This window comes from Carassius gibelio, chromosome A9 (assembly GCF_023724105.1).
Source record: "Carassius gibelio isolate Cgi1373 ecotype wild population from Czech Republic chromosome A9, carGib1.2-hapl.c, whole genome shotgun sequence".
Taxonomy (NCBI): domain Eukaryota; kingdom Metazoa; phylum Chordata; class Actinopteri; order Cypriniformes; family Cyprinidae; genus Carassius; species Carassius gibelio.
The window spans coordinates 30768179-30789417 of NC_068379.1; the positions used below are offsets into that span (position 1 = coordinate 30768179).

At 34.6% G+C, this 21239-nt stretch overlaps 1 protein-coding gene across 1 annotated transcript; it reads right to left on the minus strand.

Moving 5' to 3' along the window:
• Positions 1-1737: 1737 nt before the first annotated feature.
• LOC128020162 (signal transducer and activator of transcription 4) lies at positions 1738-20034 on the minus strand. The gene is made up of 24 exons (XM_052606846.1): positions 19693-20034; positions 18715-18849; positions 18395-18530; positions 16026-16124; positions 15627-15719; positions 15424-15502; positions 15255-15340; positions 14840-14991; positions 14180-14338; positions 12721-12813; positions 12542-12601; positions 11483-11503; positions 11165-11255; positions 10325-10369; positions 8874-8957; positions 6455-6553; positions 6136-6271; positions 5910-5962; positions 5720-5814; positions 5347-5483; positions 3325-3516; positions 2874-2919; positions 2642-2744; positions 1738-2471 (listed from the first exon to the last, which is right to left on the minus strand). Exons 2-24 carry the CDS (start codon positions 18840-18842, stop codon positions 2457-2459), a joined length of 2202 nt encoding a protein of 733 aa, XP_052462806.1. The 5' UTR covers positions 18843-18849; positions 19693-20034; the 3' UTR covers positions 1738-2456.
• Positions 20035-21239: the final 1205 nt, after the last annotated feature.

Sequence of the window (21239 nt, forward strand, 5' to 3'; positions counted from 1 at the left end):
TTCTTTTGTGGTTTTGTTTTCTGCATTATCTATGTGAATATTAAATCCCCTGCAATTGCAAAACAAAAATCGTTGATAGCATTTCTGTGAAATCTTCAACAAAGGCTGGAGAGTATTATTACTATAGCTTCATCCACATGTCAGCTCTATGCGGCACGTTGGAGGATTTTCTCGACATGGTGCAAGGAGTGTAGGTTAGACCCAATATGCTGTGAAGATCCTGGAGTTCTTAGTTTTTAGCAGCATCTTTTGAATTCAGGCAAAGTAGCCTCTAAACTGAAGATATATATTCCAGAAATTTCTGTGCACCATGTTCCGGTTAATGGTTCTTCTCTTGGTTCTCATACTCTCGTCTGCAGGTTTTTGAAGTGTACAAGACAGCTGAGAATGACCCTTAACCCATATTTTACTGTATGGGATTTGAAACTTGTTCTTGATTTTGTCTGTCCGCCACCATTTGAGCCTTTGCAGACAGCTAAACTGAAATGGATATCTTTAAAAACATTTTTTTTAGTTTACAGTTGCTTCTGCTGAACATAAGTGAGTTTCATGCTTTGTTCATTAACAAGTTATGTATGGGTTGGTTGCCAGAGGATTCTGGTGTTGTGCTCTGACCAAATCCTTCTTTTCTATCTAAAGTTCTGTAGTTTATGAATCAGTCAATCAATTTGGCAGCTTTTCAGTCAGCACCACAGTCAGGGAATCACCTTAGTGTCCTATGCGAGCCCTGAAGGGATATTTGACTGCTACTGTTCATCTTAGATGGTGCAAGGAAAGGAACCAATGTATCGAAGCAGAGTTTTGTCAAATTGAATTGTGGAGGTTATCTTTATGGCATACAATGAAACCCAAAACCTTTGCCAGAGGTTATCTCTTGTTATTCCACTAGGGCTGTGTTTACATCTTGGGATGCTTTCAGTGGAGTCTATATGGTATATTTGTGCTGCTGACACTTGGGCTTCCCAATGTACTTTTGCCAGCTTCTACAAACTCAACATTGCTACCACTCATGCTGTCAGTTCCACAATTTTCCAGGAGCAACCTTAAATTTTTTCAGGTGAGTGACATTCTTCATGTCATCCACAAGTCCTTAAGCACTGCCTCTGGCAGGAGGAATGAAACAAAACGTTTGTTACGTATATGTAAATGTTGTTCTGTGAATTCCATTGATGCTAAAAAGAACATTATTTTGTGAATTTGTTTTAATTAAATATGTTTATGCACTTTAAGTTAGTTCTGTTTGTTACAGTGTGTTACAAGAACAAAATTTGGAGCAAATTTTCACTTTAATTTATATATTAAGATAAAAGCTAATATGATTTCTACTTTTAAATTGTGAATTTAATACTTTATCTCATATATTAAAACATTTGACAGGGACATAAAAATGAGTTGCATAGTATTGTCTAAATTTTTTAAGAAACGAAACTCAATTTAACTTAAAATCACCTTATAATTAGATAATGTAGAAACTTAATTTTACTTAATCTTAATTAAAGAGCTATACAAATAAACTTGAATTACGATTCATAGTTCTCTTAGCAGTTTTGTTTGACATTTTGACGTCATTATTTTTTTCCACACACCAGCATGACAAACCAAAGTGAATGAAGTAGATGTCAAATTGTTAGCACTCTTAGTTGCAGAAATGCAGAAAAGACTTACTGTCATATCTTGCATGCCATATTTGCAACTAAAAAACATGAAGTGAAGTGTAAAAGTGTTTTCAGACAGGTGTTTAAAAATAGATGTTTAATTGACATAAATCATATTGCAGGCACAGTGCATCTAGTCACAAACTTTAATGGGAGTTTTCTGTTTATAAAGGTTAATATCTACATACTATAAAGGACATCATGATTAGATTCTTACTTTTAGCTCTAAATTACTGGATCCTACCCTGCAAACACTTCACATATGCTGACAGGAAGAATGTGGGTGAAAACTTTTCCCATGTTACATGTAACATGCTGGCTGCCGCCCACTCAACAACATTTCCATCCTCATAATGTGAACAACCACAATTCCTACTCAACGTGCCAATATATTGCATTTTATTTTTACTATTTTATTACTACTATTAATAATTATACCATAGATAAACCATGAAATTCTTAATAAAAAAATACTTAAATGGTTATAAAATTAAGACAGATTAAGGTTTGGGCAAATCTGAATTTTACAGGTAGATGAGACAAGTAATTTATTGTAAATAAGAAATAAATTGCTTCAATTTAGAATTATGACATTAATAATACATATGATACATCGTCATACTGACAGTATTTTGAATATACATACAGTCTCTGTCAGCAAATGAAAATAAAGACATTATGCATTGTAACAGAATAGAGCCAGAAAAGTGAAGAACAGCAAAAGAAGCTAAAATAAACAGATGAAAATCTTTGAATCCATCTATAATCTTGGATCCAAATGAAATGTGGCTGTTGCCCTTTCTAGGGTGAACTCATCTGCAATGTAAACAAGAAAAAAAAAAGTCATTTTCTGGTTAGTTCATGTCAGATGTTCTTGCTTTTAATGAAGTATAATATGCTTTTTGGATTATTCTCAAATCATGATGGACGATCATCACTTGGCAGCATCATAGCAAGCTTTAAAATGTGTTAAAAATGTTACTTACAGCGCTTTCAAACTCAAAGGGACTGAGGTGCTGGGTGATAATTTCAAACATTCCAGGAGACATGGGGGGTTCAGGAGAGGAACATGCATTCTGGACTGGACCACTGAGAATTGAGGACATTGAAGAGAGAGAATTTTTTTTTAGTTCACAATCAGTTCATACAATCATGCAATACAGGGAAGAAACAAATTACAAAATTAAATCTGGTTGTGAAAGAAATTAAAACACTCACTTCCGATGGGAAATTGGAACTAACTGTGTCTGAATGTAAGGACAAACTGTGAAGGATATAAAACAACAACAATAAAGCATTTTAGCATATGATATTTATAATCTTGCACGCCCCACCCCCCCAAAAAAAACTAAGGCCTGAAAAAAAAAGAATGATCATCAATGAAAAGAGGTGCGTAACCTTAAGAAAATTTGTATTGTTAATATAGATACATTCATTTGTTTTTAGAATACGTTTGGAAACATGATGGTTGAGCATGATAAATAGAGTGAACAATACAATAAATTTAAAAACTGAGATAATGGGAAGTGATGATGTACATGCCTTCCTTCCATCTCTTGGGTGTCAATTTGAAATTTTTTTGTAATGGACAAAAATTAACAGGTGTGTAAACAAAATATGGGGCACAGCTAAAATATAAAAAAATCTGATACATTTATAGATATCTAACCTTTGTTTTGCTGGCTGTTATAATGTTTTCCAAAAGCCTCATCCTTCGGGATGTCAGGATAGAGGAACTTCAAAGGATTCTCTGGGACAACACCATCTGCAATGACCTTATAGTCCCGTATTATATCAGCAATGGGCAAGGCATTGAGGCGGTTTTTCGTGTACGGCTCTACAGAGATGAACTTTGGGTCTCCTGTAGGCAGAATACATATGCTTAAGATTATTTAACAGCATATTTAATACAATAAAGACAAATTTAAAAAAAATGCACAAAGTGCTAATGTTTTCCTAAACATTATTCATTCTAAACAATTAAAACTCTCCAATGCACACTGAAAATAAGGAAACAAAAAACTATCTATAAAAGGATAAACGGCATCTGCTAAATTTTGGAATATCTCCAGGCTGGAATTTCCCTCAGCAAACACAAGACATTGTCTCAGTGTGGAAATGACAGTAATTGCTTAACCTGGCAAGAGTTCCTTAACTTTAAAACCTTTAACCTGTGCTTTCAGAAGATTTCAACCATTCACTCCATAGAAGACCTTGTTAGGATTCTTATGTTTTTTTTTTTGTTTTACAATTGGACACCTGTAACATAATGTCTCCTACATTCGACTGTACTGGGAATGTTATTCTTAAAGGAATAGTTCACCCAGACAATTTCCCCACCCTCAGGCCAACCAAGACGGAGATTAATTTGTTTCATTGGAACAGATTTGAAGAAATTTAGTGTTCATTTCTGCAGTGAATGGTTGCCGTCAAAATGAGTCCATAAAGCTGATAAAAACATCACAATAATACAAAGGTTATCCACACGACTCCAGTACATGAATTAATGTTTCATGAAGTGAAAAGCTGCATGTTCGTTGCATGAAACAAATCCATCATTAAGATGCTGCTTCCCACTAAAATATGATTCCTCTATTCATAATAATACTTCCTCCAGTGTTTATATCAGGGGAGAAATATGAACAGATCAACCTTTAACAAGCAAAAACAGTCAAATGGAGCTACAGACTTTTACACAGAGCTGTATAAGAATCTAAATAAGAATGTCAGATGATTTTCTTCTTTTACTCCCACCAGATGTCACTAATCTGCCTTCAATTTTTTTTGTTTTATTGTTTGCATTTTATCATGAAATACTTCCATAATTTCAAAAGTAATATAAAATATTAGATTTTTTATTATTATTTCTATGATAATTTATTTACCATAATTATTGCATAAATATTATGTCAAATTCTCTCAACATACATAAAAAAAATAATATTATTGAACAAAAATATATTACAATGATTTTACAGAAATTAAAAAAAAAAATACATTTCAGGTGTTCGGTCACTTTTGGCCTACAAACAACACTTGTGTGTCCCTCAAATGAACAATACCAAAGGGTCAAAACATGCAGATTTTCACTTCAAAAGACATTAATTCACAGGACTGGAGCTGTGTGGATTACTGTGATGTTTTTATCAGCTGCTTAAACTCTCATTCTGATGGCACCCATTCGCTGCAGAGGATCCACTGGTGAGAAAGTAATTCTAAATTTCTCCAAATCTGTTCTGATGGAAAATAAACACATCTACATACAGTAATGGACAGCCTGAGGGTGACTACATTTTCAGCAAATTTTCATTTATTGCTGAACTATTCCTTTAAATCCTGATAACATATGTTAGACCAGTGTTTTTTAACATGTGGGCTGCGGTGGTATTGCAGGTGGGCCGCCAATTACTAATAAATAATAATTTTGTTTTATAAATTTAAAAATGTCTAAGTCATAACATAATAACATAATTTCATGTATATAATTAAATAACAAAAAAAAATTATTAAACTGTAACTATGCTTCCACTGTTCGAACTTGTTTTCTAACAATCTAGCTTCTGAGTACTAAGTTATTAACCCAACAATAGCAGGGGCAGTTAATTTTTTTGCAGTGGGCCGCGCAAACATATATGTTTGGTTGTGTGAGCCGTGAGTTGAAAAAGTTTGGGAACCAATGTATTAGACAAACCATTTTCATCCTGCTCAACCCAGGTGAAGGTGATTCCTCCAAGGTGACTTTCACTAAAGCGTAGCAGGAATGTCCCTGGCTCCTTCTCCTTCAGTAAGGCACGCTCCATCTCTTTACTCACAAACCCCATTATGTAACTGAGAAACAAAAAATAGCAGAATCCATTGAGAAGCAGAAAACAAGCAAAAACTCAATTCAGCATGGCAGATCAAGAGAAATCTCAATTATAAATATACTGATAAAACTGTGATAAAACATCTAATAAAAATAGACTACATGCTTTTTTATAACATGCTTATCAGAATAACAGAGTTAATATGTGTTATTTATTTATATTTATCATGCATGTGAATGCCATGACAAGGTCACTGACCCATCAATCCAAACAGGAAGTAAATGTTTCTTAATAAGGTCCAGGATCGAGTCCAGCCACAGCCAAAAACTAAATGACTTGCCAGGAATGTTTTCCTGAGACCAACAGAAAAACAGAAGAAAAAGGATTTAAATTGTTACAGTTCAAGAATAGCAAGAGCATATACTATTTTTTTTCTTTTTTCTTTTACCTTCCAGAACTTGGACCAAGAAACCTGGCAGTCATTATAAGAAGCATGCTGACCTTCAGAAACAATTAGGAAACACTGTTTAGCTGAAGGCTAAATACGTTCACAAGAAACTGTGCTATGTTTATGAAACATCATTAGAGAAATCAAACATACAGTGGAATGCAGCAGACAATGACAGAAATATTCTTTAATGTCACATATGCCAACAAGTTTATAGAAAACATACCCAGGAGTTTATCTCCCAGCATGTTAAGCTGCTCCTTGTTGAGTCCTCGGCCTGCAAAACTTGAGAACTGCCAGCTGAGTACCTCTGAGAGTTGACTCCAACTTGCCCGCAAAGGGTTACTGAAGAATCCAAGGTTCTAAACATATCAGAGAAGTTTAAATACTGTATGACAAGCCTTGCCACCTCTAGTTATAGTAGTCATATAATACATGAGTAGACCAAATGCAGACAATAAGCATGTTTCTACCAAGTACTGCAAACTATAAACAAGATACTATAAGCTAGACGTCCATTCTTTGCATCTGCATCAGAAGCTCACCTTGGGGTCGTCTGTTAGAAGGTTGTACCACATGACGGAGGCCCAGCCCCCTGGAAGCTGACTGACATTGGAGATGACCACCAGGGGCAGGGAGCAAGTCTGCACAGAAACAAAAATACAAAAGTATTAAGTAAAGTAAAGAAGTAAAGAACATTAAGCTGGGGAAAGACTGAAGCCCAATGTTTTATAGCAGGGCCGTGCACAGACCTTTTGAGGGGCATGTGCTGAAACTGAAAAAGGGCACCCCCCCCCCCTTTTTTTTATATCAAGATTATTTATTAAGCCTGCATAAAAGGAAGAAATGGTCACATCTTCATGACAAATTCAATAACACAAAATAATAGTCTTAAAAGTTTTAGATTTATTCACAATTAATAACAACCATAATAATAATATTAGATAATTAGATAATATAGATAAACAGGGTTTTAAGGGCTTCTTTAAACCTAATACAACATCAACCTTCTGTGAGCCATGTATCTAGCAAAAATTTGATACTGTGGTGGACCAGGGATGTTGGTCTCTTGAAGGTCTCTTATTCACTAAACTTTACCTAAAATAAGCCAGCAATGAAAAAATAAATAAAAATAGTGTGAAAAGTACAGTTGCAGTGAAAAGTATTTCTGAAGGATCACGTGACACTGAAGAGTACTGATGTAATGATGCTGAAAATTCAGCTTTGATCACAAAAATAAATTACATTTTAAAATATTCAAATAGAAAACAGTTATTTAAAATTGTAAAAATATTACACAATATTACTGATTTTGCTGTATTTTGGATCAAATAAATGAAGACTTGGAATGAATCATGAATTACATTCTGCATGATAAAATATAAAGATTTCAGTGATCTTCTCAAATTTTTTTTTTTAGTTACTACTACATTACTGTAGTAAAACCATGTTTTACAACATTTTATACAGGGAGTATACAGAGAGTATACCATAACATGATTAGCCTAAATGTTAATAAATTAAGTGTATCAGCAATCATAAATCAAAGAAGAAATTTCTTAGAAATATGTTATCTAGGTGCCGAGGATCACTCGTCGCTGTGTAAGTTCCAGTACGAAACAGCGCGGGGGCGCACCTGTTATGATTTTCCGATGGTAAAAACAAATTATATGTTGTTGTATTACTTATCAATATATCATTTTTGACCAGCGAATGTGTGCAAATGTGATTTTTTTTTTCTGTCCGTCATTAAAACGGCGACGGCGCCTGCCGCTGCGGGCATCACATTACATTTTCATCTACAGGTTACAAACTAGTTTTTTTTAGCTATATAGACGGAGCGCTCAGTTTTTCCTGTGGTAAAATGCATTTGGCCAAATTAGCATTTTATAAAAGATGAAATGCAACTGTATGCACAGGCTATTTAAGTGTTGGCTATGTATTGGCTATGACTAGATGGCAAATGCTAGCCCTCTCTTTCAGGCGACATCCCACATGTCTCAGTCAGTGAGTCAGTCAGACATCAAATAAATAAAATATGAGCCTTTATAGACAATGTTTAGTAGTACTTATTCAAACAACAAGATATTTATTTACCCTTCGCAAAACTTTGTTCAGCTCAGCTGTTGTCTAGTGTGCGGCTGCTGTGGAACTTCAGTTGATTCAATGAATATAGAGGGGGCGGAGTTATCAGCTTACTGACAGCTTGAGGATCAAATTAGATTTACACAAGCTCGTTTTAAGAACTTTCATTTGGTAAAACAGACAGACAGACGTAAAGGGTGACCAATAGCATTGATAAAAAAAAATAAAAAAATAAAAAAACACCACCAAAAAAGGGCACTTCGGAGTGTAAGGGCAAAAAGGGCATGTGCTCTGCACAGGTTGAGCCCTACCTGTGCACGTGCCTGTTTTATAGAAATTATATTTCAAATAAATCTGTTCTTTTCAGCTTTCTATTCAAAGAATCCTGAGGGGAAACACGTATAGCAGTTTCTACAAAAATGTTACAACAACAGTTATCAGTAATTTTTACTAAAAAAGAACAAAAAAAAATTAAACATCACTGAATCAGCATGTTTAATAAGATAATATTAATATTTTAATAAGAACCGCTGAAGATTCAGCTTTACCATCACAGTAATAAACTACATTTTAAGATATGTTAAAATAGAAAACAATTATTTTTATTTCATTTACATTCTAATAATATTTTATAATCTTACTGTTTTTACTGTATTTTATCATCAAATAAATGCCATATTGGTAAACATATATAAAGCTGCATTGAAAATCATCTATAATGTTTATACATATTATAAACAAAAATATATATGAATTTTCAATAAAGCTTTAAATATGCTTTTGATTATATAAAGTTACATATGGTAATTAGTATACAGTATTTGATATATATATATATATATATATATTAATATATTAAAATTATACACTTAAACTTACCTCAAGATCTATATCCAGGCCCTGTAACATCAGCATGGCCTCAAAATTAAGAGAATGTAACTCCTCTGTTACTGACAGGGGACCCTGCAACACAGACACATTATTATTACATGTCAATACAAAATCAAACATATACTGTGTGAGGCTGCCCTCTGTTGGCGAGATGATGTATTCCAAACAACATGTAATCATGTAACCAGACTCAAGCCATCGCACAGGCCTTTTAAAGATACAGTGGGGCTCCAAAGTTTGGGCACCCCTTGCAGAATCTGTGAAAATATGAGTAATTTTCAAAAAATAACAGAGATCATACTAAATGCATGTTATTTTTTATTTAGTACTGTCCTGAGTAGGATATTGTACATAAAAGATATTAACATTTAGTCCACAAGACAAAAAAATTGCTGAAATTATTAAAATAACCCTACTCAAAAGTTTGGGAACCCTTGGTTCTTAATACTGTGTTCTGTTACCTGATGATCCTCGGCTGTCTTTCTGTTTTGTGATGGTTGTGCATGAGTCCCTTGTTTGTTCTGAACAGTTAAACTGAGCAGCGTTCTTCAGAAAAATCTTTAAGGTCCTGCAGATTCTTCAGTTTTCCAGCATCTTTGCATATTTGAACCCTTTCCAGCAGTGACTTTATGATTTTGAGATACATCTTTTCAGACTGAGGACATTTGAGGGACTCAAACACAACTATTTAAAAAGATTCAAACATTCACTGATGCTCCAGAAGGAAACAAGATGCATTAAGAGCTGGGGATGAAAACTTTTGGAATTTGAAGATCAAGGTAAATTGTACTTAATTTGTGTACCGGGAAACATACAAGTATCTTCTGTTGCTTACGAAGGGCAGAACTAAATGGAAAAAAATATATATTTCAACAAAATAAGAAAAATTTGGCCATCTTCATCGTGTTCAAAAGTTTTAATGCATCTTGTTTCCTTCTGGAGCATCATTGAATGTTTGAATCTTTTTAAATAGTTGTGTTTGAGTCCCTCAATTGTCCTTAGTGTGAAAAGATGCATCTCAAAATCATAAAGTCACTGCTGGAAAGGGTTCAAATATGCAAAGATGCTGGAAAACTGAAGAATCTGCAGGACTTTAAATATTTTTCTGAAGAACGCTGCTCAGTTTAACTGTTCAGAACAAACAAGGGACTCGTGCACAAGCATCACAAAACAGAAAGACAGTCGAGGATCATAACTTTTGAGTGGGGTTATTTTAATAATTTCAGCATTTTTTTTTTGTCTTGTGGACTAAATGTTAATATCTTTTATGTACAATATCTTACTCAGGACAGTACTAAATAAAATATAACATGCATTTAGTATGATCTCTCTTATTTTTTGAAAATTACTCGCATTTTCACAGATTCTGCAAAGGTGCCCAAACTTTCGATCCCCACCTGTGAAGTAAGCAGCAGATATTAGAAATAATGCAGTCTTACCTCATTTCCTTTTCCTCCAGTAGGACACTTTCTCTCTTTCAGCTGCTGCAAAACACAACGATTTCATAAAATAGCTTCCCTCTCTTAAAGGGATAGTTCACCCAAAATGAAACTGCTTTTTACTGACCCTCATGTTAATTTTCACACGGATCATTCTAACACAGGTCATAGTTATCACACACAGATGGTGTATGTGGTTTATGGGGACTCTCCATTGGCGTAATTGTTTTTATTCTGTACAAACTGTATATTCTATGGCCCTACCCCAACCCTATACCTAAACCTACTCCTCACAGGAACATTTGTGCATTTTTCAAAAATACTCATTCTGAATGATTTATAATGATATTGATTTTTAATGATAAATTACGGGAATAAATGATATTTAAAAATTAATTACAGGGACACTGAAAATGTCCTCATAAATCACCTTCTCATTGTAATACGTAAGTCATAACCATGTCATTATACAAATTTGTATCCTCATAAACCACATAAACATGCTTACACCCACCCACCCACACACACACACAATATACTAAAATATTCCAAGTCTTCTGACATTTAATAACTTTATGTGAGAAAAAGAGTAAGTTTTTCACTTTTTGGAGCAATGGTAATTACCAACTGTCCTTGAATGGAAAAAAATAAAACTTTAAATGTTTTTTATTTTATGTTCCATGGAAAAATAACAGAATGTGGGTTTGGAGCAACATGAGGGTGAGTAAATAATGACTAATTAATTTTCCTACAGTGGGTGAACTCTTTTAAATATATTTAACACCAAAGCCTTAGTAACAGTATTGCTCTTGAATAATGCTAGAATTCAGAGTGAAGTACCAGATGCCTGAACTCTACAGAAAGACATCCAGTCGACTCCTCAACATCCATCACTTTGGTGTTGTGGGTGTGGATGAAGAACTGTCTGTTCCTACAAGGACATATCAGCAATGTTAGTTTTGATATTTTCTGTTTGGTCACAACTTCCACTGTACTGTAGATTACAGTCACATGCTATGTAGAATTTAAATAGAAATGAGCTTGTAAAACACTGCTGTCCCCCTCCCCCACACACTTAGCTGAAAAAACTCATATTGAGATTTGGCCTAAATAAACAACAGGAAGTTGGTTCTTCTGTTTGAGGTTGAGTGCACTCACACTTTGCCTGGAGGAAGGTCTCTGCACACACAAAAATAGAAAAGAGTAGAAAAACACGGTCATGTTGGGCTAAATGCACCTGTGACACAAATACTGCTTGCATGGCTCGTGAACAATGAAAACAAAAGCTTGCATGTAAATGTGAGAATGATATTAATTATTATTGCCATAATCACAGTTGGGTCATTCCTAGTTGTGCAGTGTCTTCACATCCCTATCACGAATGCCGAAATACATATTTACAATTGTAAAAATGGAATTCATATTAGAGATTATTATTATTAATTTTCTATAATTTTACTACTTTTAATTAAGATTGAGTGCATATTGCATTAATGTCTAAGAAATATTTTAGTTGTTTGTTTATTTATTTATCTATAATAATCAAAATGGAGTAAACAAAGCATATTGTCATAGGAATATTGTTTTTGGTATTAATCAGTTTGTAGATTTTTGCTGATTTTTCCTGTAATATAATTTAACTGGTCACATAGATTTAACATAGTTTCATCAACAGCTGAGTCAAAACTTGGACTTAATATAATTAATCGAAAATTAGACATCAACGAGATATATAGAATAAATACTGTTTAACAAATGCATTTGAGATTTTACTTGGAAAAAAGCAAGTTCATTGACATTATCTAGCAGGAAGTGACATCCATGTGTGGTAGGGAAACAACAGCACAACATCGGTAAACATTATGATTAATTTTATGTGGTGTACTGTGGCATTAGTTTGTTTATCTCTGTCTAATAATAATAATAATAATAATAATAATAATAATCGGTATAATATCTAGACATTTTTAATATCTATATTAACTTTTTTTTTCAATCTTGTTATGATCCACGCTCTTAAATTTGCCATTTTGCAATTAAACATGTTGTAATTAATATGTTGTAATTAATAAGTCTGCTTTATTACATCAAAGGCATATTTCTTTTTAATAAGTTAATATATGTATTGCACACTATTGTTATTATTGCAAATATATTGCATAACATGAATGACCCAGGTTATAAAGATGGAATGTAGACATGATTCAGGGAACATACTTATCAAATGTTGTCTTGACTTTGAGTTGATAATCCACCTCAGGTAATTTAACCAGTAATCTAAAAAAAAAAAAAAGTGCAATGAAATGGCCAATATTTGTGTTTGACTAAAGGCAGTCAACTCCTTGTGAAATCAGACTTGTTTACATGAAGAGTTTGGAGGAGGCTGTGGTTCATACCTGACCTTGGTGGTAAACTGCACCTGTGTTTTGATGATAAGAGGTTTCTGGGGGTGTGTAGGCATGCAGGGCTGCTTCTCCACCACAAATGAGCTGCAAACATGACCAAGACAGATTATCCAGGTTCCCTGGTCACCCAGCACAGCCTTTACATTGTGTTGCATTCTTTGAGTTTCATGTATTTACGGCACTTAAAGCCACACAAAGTGAGCTGTTGTGCCTTAAAGGGGGGGGTGAAATGCTATTTCATGCATACTGAGTTTTTTACACAGTTAAAGAGTTGGATTCCCATGCTAAACATGGACAAAGTTTCAAAAATTAAGTTGTACGTTTGAAGGAGTATTTTTGTTCCCAAAATACCTCTTCTGGTTTGTCACAAGTTTCGGAAAGCTTTTTTCGAGTATGGCTCTGTGTGACGTTAGATGGAGCGGAATTTCCTTATATGGGTCCTAAGGCACTTCTGCCGGAAGAGCGCGAGCTCCCGTATAGCGAGGCTGAGCACAGACATTTCACTTATCAGAGCGAGAGCGTCGCGAAATGTCACAAAAGAAGTGTGTTTTTGGTTGCCAGGGCAAGACAACCCTGCACAGATTACCAAAAAAAAAAACAGCATTAAGGGACCAGTGGATGGAGTTTATTTTTACAGAGCATCAACGGAGTTGTGCAAGTGTTTGTGTTTGTTCCCTGCATTTCGAAGATGCTTGTTTTACAAACAAGGCCCAGTTTGACGACAGATTTGCACATCGTTTATTTCTTAAGGATGATGCAGTCCCAACGAAAAAGGGTCACGATCGTGTGTTGGAACCGCATGCGGTGAGTAAAACTGCTTCAAATATCTGTGTTGTTAACTTGGCTATCGGCGCGTGAGCACATCAAGTAAACAACATGCAATGTTGTCATCAAACTGCACTTTCCACATGTACAGCTAAAAAAAAAAAAAAAAAAAAAAAAAAAAAAAAACACGACATAAAGTGGAACTTAGTCATTTTCCAAAACCGCTAAGCAAATATATACAGTTTCAATAACTTACATACCACATAAAGACGTCCTGCTGTAGTCGTTGCTGCTGCTGCTCTTGTTAAATTTCAGCCTCTGGATCTGATTCTGGATCATAAATATACGCTGAATCTGACTGTTAGCCATGGTTTGTTTTGGATGATGTTTTTTTCCTCACAGTAATGTCACAGCTTCCAAACGCTCTCAACGCAAAAGCCTACTCGCGCTCATGATTCTTTAGCTCCACCTACATGTCACGCCTCCAGTCGGTCGTGTTTTTCCGGGAAAAATCGGTACAGACTATCTTTCTCTTATGAATATAATAAAACTAAAGACTTTTTGGAGTTATGAAGGATGCAGTACTACTCTATAGGTACTCAAGATTAACAGGATGTTGAGTGAAAACGAGCATTTCACCCCCCTTTTAATTGTTCACAAATCACAGGAAATCCCTAAATGTTACCTTTTAATGAGATGATAGATGAGGTATTTGACTTGCTCCTCCATCTGAGGTTTCTGGAAAGGGATTGGATCACTCTCGTAAGTGACTTTTAGGATCAGCTCGCCCAGTTTGTCTAGCTGTCTTTTAATCTGGAAAAGACTCTGGGCTGTCAGGGTAAACCTATAAAAGCGATTTCACATGAAAATTGATTACAATTTTAAGAAGGTCAGTATCTCACCATAGCAACACAATTGCAACCTCAAAAGCAACCATTCAGAAAGCATTAGCAACCACCTTGAAAGACCAACACCCTTCAAAGATTTTGGGTCGGTAAGACTTTTTACATTTTTCTGAAAGACATCTTTTATGCTCACCAAGTCTGCATTTATTTGACCAGAAATACAGTAATATAAAATACTGTAAAATATTAGTGATATTGTGAAATATTATTGCAATGACATTTTCTATGTTAATATATTTTTTAATTGTTTTATTACTCCAGTCTTCAGTGTCACATGATCCTTCAGAAATCATTCTAATATTTGGTACCCAAGAAACATTTCTTATGATCATTGCTGAAAGCTTTTTTTGCGGAAACCGTAATTCATTTGTTAGGATTCTCTGATGAATCTCAAATTAAGTTTAATGCATGTTTTCTGAATTTGTTATGAAGGGTTATACCAGTTCTGGAGCTGGTCCAGTCCTATCAGAACCGGTCCTCCGATGCAGGCGATCTGTTGCCTCCGTTTCCATTCCTTAAGCTCAGGGTTGAGCTGGGACGAAATCAGGGCATCAATTTCCTTTATAACATCTGAAATCTTTGACAAAATCTCCTGCAAAGGTAAAACAAAGTGCAAACATAGTGGTTAATAATGACCTTCCAACCACAACATATATAGTGGCATCGCACACCTGAGTGAAATGTACCAAAGATGTGTGAAAACCACTCAAAGCCACCCGTCTGAGGCAATAAGTTCCCAGGGTAGTTCAAAAAGTAGAATACAATCTACGTAAACAAAACCTTTTACAAAGAAGAAGAAAATGAAAAGGTAAAACTATTAAAAAAATAGTAATGTCAGTGTAAAAATACACTTGCCTTTCTTTTAAAATCCAAGCGGTTCAGTATTTCCTGAAGTGTAGTGACTTCTTGCTTCATGGATAAAGAATTTCTATCAACTGGATCTACAGGATATCAGAGGAAGATTTAAAAAAAAAACTCTCTTATATGCTCATATTCAATTATTTGCTTTATGTCAAAGGCTCACCTCGAAGTTGGAGTGTTTTGTAGCGAAAGTCAAAATCGTCCTGCATGTCCTCAAGATACTTCACAGCCTGGTCCAGCATCTGAAAAACGCATGAAGAAATAATGACACACTGGACATTTTCATAAGAAATGAAATCTAAAAAATGCATAACATCGAAACCCCCACAGCTGTGCTAATGGAAAGCAATACTGGAGGTAAATTACCTGAACGCTGCTTCTTATGATTGCCACTTTGTTGTCAAGAACTTTCTGCTTCTCCAAGGCGGCTGAGCTTTGCATTGACTTCTCCAGTGGCCCCTGCCATTAATGAAATGGAAACATGGAAAATAGAAGATTTAAATGTAAAGTAAATGTATACATCCTAAGCATGACAACATGAAATAAATCAAAAATGTATTGTTCAACAGTCGGTCACAAATTGAATAAGTGCATTTGTAATATTGGCCATGTTTACTAGGTCACACTGAAGCACCTTTTGGATCCCACAGTGGTATACTGTAATATGTGAGTACGCTGCAATACTCTGAAGCTTGGTTAACAACATAGTTGCATTGGGTATTTGTGGTTTTCGCATGCTGTTTGTCCTGAGTGTCTTGGCAGTACCTGTTCCTCCATGCTGGCTGTAGATAAGATGCGTCTTTCTTCCCTCAGGGAGTTACAGATGACAGTGGCCATTTGCAGAGGATCCGCCTTGTATTTTCCCTGAAAGAGTTAAGCAACAGCATTTACAGACTGATGTGAGACCGGCAATATCTAGTCACATCTCAAAGTACACTGGTGAAAATAAATCTGTTCAGCTTGAAGGTTGTTTCGCAGTATGTGTGAAAAGCAGGAGAAAGGAGTAAGAAAAAGAGGTAAGCAGAGTGGAGTGTATTAAGAAGCAGAGTGTATTAAGTATGAGTATGATTCAATGGGCTATATAACAATTTTAATTGCCTGGAAATTACTTGGCTTTTAAATTTTGGTTCAATATACTTTCCTGTTTTTTTGTTCTTGTTTTATTCAGTAATTTGAAGGAGGATGTAATCATTTTTGCAACACAAAATTGGATCACTTTGATAAGAAAATCTTATTTTGCTGAACAATTTTGGCATTCTTGTTTGGGAATTGATCAAGCAGGCTTGTTCAAACATTATATCTCCAAAGAACCCTAACATGTCTTCTAAGTAAGGAGTAATTGCTGCATTTGTTAAGTTTAAGAGAGGGTGTACTCATTTATGCTGTGCACTGTATATATATATATATATATATATATATATATATATATATATATATATACACACACATAGTATGTATACACACAGTGAAAGTACCCTGAACATGCCTGACAAGTTAAAACTCATCACCATTTACAGGAATCATGCTTTACGAGGAATGTCTCAGTACAAGGAGTGAAGTAACCTTGGAAAGTGAAAGTTCAAGCAAATAACCATTGATGTAAACAAAACACTTGAGGGTTAAAATCTCACGCATTACGTTTTGGAGATCTGTTTTGTTTCTATAAAGGAATAGCTAGTCCAAACTTTAAAATTTAGCAGGTTTGATGTTCTGAAATCATATAATGATGATACAAATATGATCTGAGAGCATATAATCATGCATTTGGCTTTAGGAGAGTGCACTTTCATTTTTGAGTAATTTTCCCTTCAAGTGCACAGAGATCAAGGTTTTGATATTCCTACAGGAGTTTACGGAAAATAACAATCATCTGCTAAGTTCATTTGAACTTTAATGTTAGACAAAACAATATTGTGGGCGTTTCGTCCAGTCGTTTTTTCCCCCCATGCAATATTGACTGATATTTCCATAGGGTTTTTCAAAACAAAATAAATTACGCAAGAACGAAAATATATTTTTTTGCATCTGTCCTAAATACAGTCTATGTGAAAAAAAAATGGTCTCCCCCACACTGTGCTCTGTCATTTTGTTTTTTTTGCGGGTGGCATACAACACAGACAGATGTCATTTTTTTTTTAAACAAGCGAAACCCCTGACATTTGATTCTTCTGTGGAAGTTTTTTTTTTTCACATTGATATAGTGAGAAATCCCCACAGCACCTACTCATGAAAATAATCCATAAATGAAAGAAATGCGTTCAGCAGTCTGAAACTACACTGAGTGTTTTGCCAGTCAGCTTTTGTCAGTGAATTTAGGTTCTTCGACATCCTGGATTCTCATTTTCTTGTTGTCTGCCTACTAAAGAAATTTTCAAGACTGTAGGAATGCACACTACTGTAACTACATATAACACATCGAAATGGTATGTTACTGTAGTGTACATGGCAGCCATTGCTTATAGACTGTTTAATAATGTGAGGTAAGTGACCTAAGGTGCTAAATATTGGTTAGGACTGTTTCCACTGAAGTCATTGAAAAGTTAACAAAAACCACACCTGGCTACACAAGCTTCCGTTGACAACCAAACACGCACTTAAAATAATTGACATTGTTGTCACAGAGTTATGAATCACAACAGATATTCTATGTAATTAGCCTGTTGACTATTACAGTAAATATTAGATCATTTCCTGTTTAGTGTTTATAGGATATAAGAGCATGCATTTGTTAAATAAATAATAAAGTAAAGTCATTCACTTTTCTCTCACTTCTTGTTTCAGAGAGGGTGTAAATATAGGCACGGAGGCATCACTAAATGAAACTATGCTTTTGATAGGCAACATTCGTTCAGTGTGAAAGAAAAATGTTGTCATAACTACACTGACAAGTATTTGGTGTAGAAACAATTTTCACTCAGAAAATTGCTAGCAAAATTCACAATGAATTATGGCAAGTAACACACTGAAGTAAACATGAAATATTGAAGTATATGAATTAAATAGTATTTTCTTGTAAAATGTACTCCAGTAATCTTTGTTGTTGTTTTTTCACAGATGTGAAACATAATTTTATACAATGTGGATAAGGCTCTAACGCACAAGATCTGTGGAAGTAACAGGAGGGCGTCTGTTACCTGTATCTGATGAAATATTCTCTTCAGGTTGTGTCTGTGAAGAAAGTTCTGCTCCTGAGAACACTGCCTCTCCAGTTGAATGAGGAAGTTATTGAAGAGTACAGTAGCCATAGATTCATGGTTTGAAGCTGTTTCCCTGAGGTGATGAGGACAAAGATGCTTCAGAAAGATGCATTCCCTTATACATTAGAGTTGTGTAACAAATGCATAATACAAATGCACATATTATGAACCACAGAATATTTTTGGGTGGATGTTGTGTTTTTATCTGGCTGGAAATTCAAAATGTGATTTAATACACATTGAAAATAGCCACATACCAGTCCTGGCTTTCAATCCAGCTGGCCATCACCTGCCTCAGCTCCATTGGAAAGTTGTCATCATAAAAATAGTCCACCTGTTCGAGGAACTTAATATCCAGTTGCTGGATTTGTTTCCATTGACTCATAGTGGTACTGGGACGAAAAATGCAATGTTCAAAATACAATGCTGTAAATATATCAATGGCAACAATAACTTATTGAGAAATCAAGAAGTGTTTTGACACCAATCGTGTAACCAAGAAATAAGCTATGGGCTGAAACCACTATCAAACATGACCATCAAACTCTTGAGGTGACATTAGAGGTTGTAAGACTCTTTGTAAAATGATGAGATTTACATTACATGGTATTTGTGAATAAACTCAAACTCAAACTCAATTGATTTGTTATTATCATGTGATCTATTTCTGCATTAAAAAAAAATTCTAAAAACATTATAGATTATTATACAGTAGTACCCTGTTCCTATTTTATTTGCTGTTATAAATTCAATGATTTCCTATATGTTTACTAAATGTTAAATGTTAAATTAAGTGTAGAGCAACAAGGGTTCACCTCTAAGGGAATGCATGACCTGAACTGACCTTGAATGCAATGTATTTGGGAGTTTTTGGGATGCTTTTAACATGATTGTGAACTTTATTGTGACATAAGATCACCACAATGAATTCATGCACAAAATGTAAAACCTATTTTATGTCTGTTATGTTTCTAAACTATTTTAATGTGTTTTAGACACACGTGGGAGTATTATATTAAAGTCTGAGACGGTGTAAAAAAAAAAACAAAAAAAAACAATGCGTTACAAAGTTTCCCAATCTCCACTATGTTTTAGCTTTCATATAAACATAATAAACATTACAACGCACCATATAGGCTACGGTTTAGAAATCAGACTTTAACATACAACTCAATGCCAATATGTAATGTATTGTAATAACTGCTTAAAACTGAAACTAAAGTCCAAAGATTTACCTGCTGCTCTTACGAGGATGACACTCACGAGAAGTTCACACAATGCACCTGCTAAACCTGATGTTTCAGGGTAACCAGCAGCCACGCGTTTAACCAGACGCAGTTCCTCAAGAGTCTTGCCCTCAGACTGCAGACGCTATCCGGCGAGACGCGCTTCAAATGTTCCTAGAAGTCTGGAGATGCGTGCACGGTCCCGTTTCCTCTCATGAATGACGCCCTTTCAGGCATGAATGTCAACTGTCTTATCCAGCGATCTGGACTGAACGGGTAAACAGGTGGGTTCTTCAAGGAAATGTTGAGCACTTCGCGAACACGGAAACGCCGCGGCAGAAAAAAAAAACTACAAGGGAAACTCCCCTAAATGATCTCAAGCGTGTTCACAGGGTATTTTATATTGACCGCGTCTGTCTGACTCACATCTTGTGAGTTTAGAATGGAGTATGCATTTTATTAGATTTATGTACTCACCACTCTCTGCAATGATGGCATTAAAAGATACGTGTTACACATAGCCTACTGATAACACAGATGACACAACACTGTCTAGCACTTGAGGCGTGCTCTTTGATAGCAATCTTTCAAAGATTTTTCCATATTGTATTTAATTTACAGTAACAGTTTAAACATAGTTTAATATTGTCATTTTGTTGTCGGCAGCCCCAACATTTAAAATTATAATGAAAAAACACATAACACATAAATACATACATAAATGTAATTTGGCATGAAATATAAAAAATATGTAAGTTCAGTATATATTGCAATTTATAATGCATTAGGTAACGTTAACTTAATCATTGTTCCAGATACACATCATGCATGTTGCTTTATATGTTTGCCTTATATAGCCTATGTATATGTGTGTTGTTGTTGTTGTTTTGCAAATTATTATTATTATTATTATTATTATGAAGCACTATTCTCATCAGTGTTTTTTTTTTCAGCTGTGACACATAATTCTTTGTGCTTTTTATATTTTATTCAAGGGCTTTTTTTTTACTTTATAGAGGACATTTTCTCACTAATCATATTAATATGATTCATTTCAAATTCTTACATTTGATCTATAAATTCAATTATGATGTGATTATCATTACGTTATCAAATTCAATCATTGACACACACAAAAATACAACAGTGTTAAATAATATTATGAGATTCTTTTAAATATGTTTTAATATACAAACAAGAAATTATGGTGGGCATTTAATGAGTGAGTCACTGAGTCGTTCATTCAAACGATTCGTTCAAATGACAGATTTATCAGATGTTTATGAAACTTTGACTCTTTTTGATAAAATTAAACTTTTGACAAAACACAGAATCAGCAATGACTCATCTGTTTGCTGTGAGATGCACTGTTTCCATCTAAAAGTGACCTAATTTGAAGTAAGTGACCTAATATTATTGTAATATTATTGTTGCTTATTGAACTGTTCATAGAATCATTAAACAGTTTTAATGGTGAAAACGTTGTGATGTTGCCTAACTAACTGTATTTTAAAGTTTATTTATATAGCACATTTCGTGCACAATGGTAATTCAAA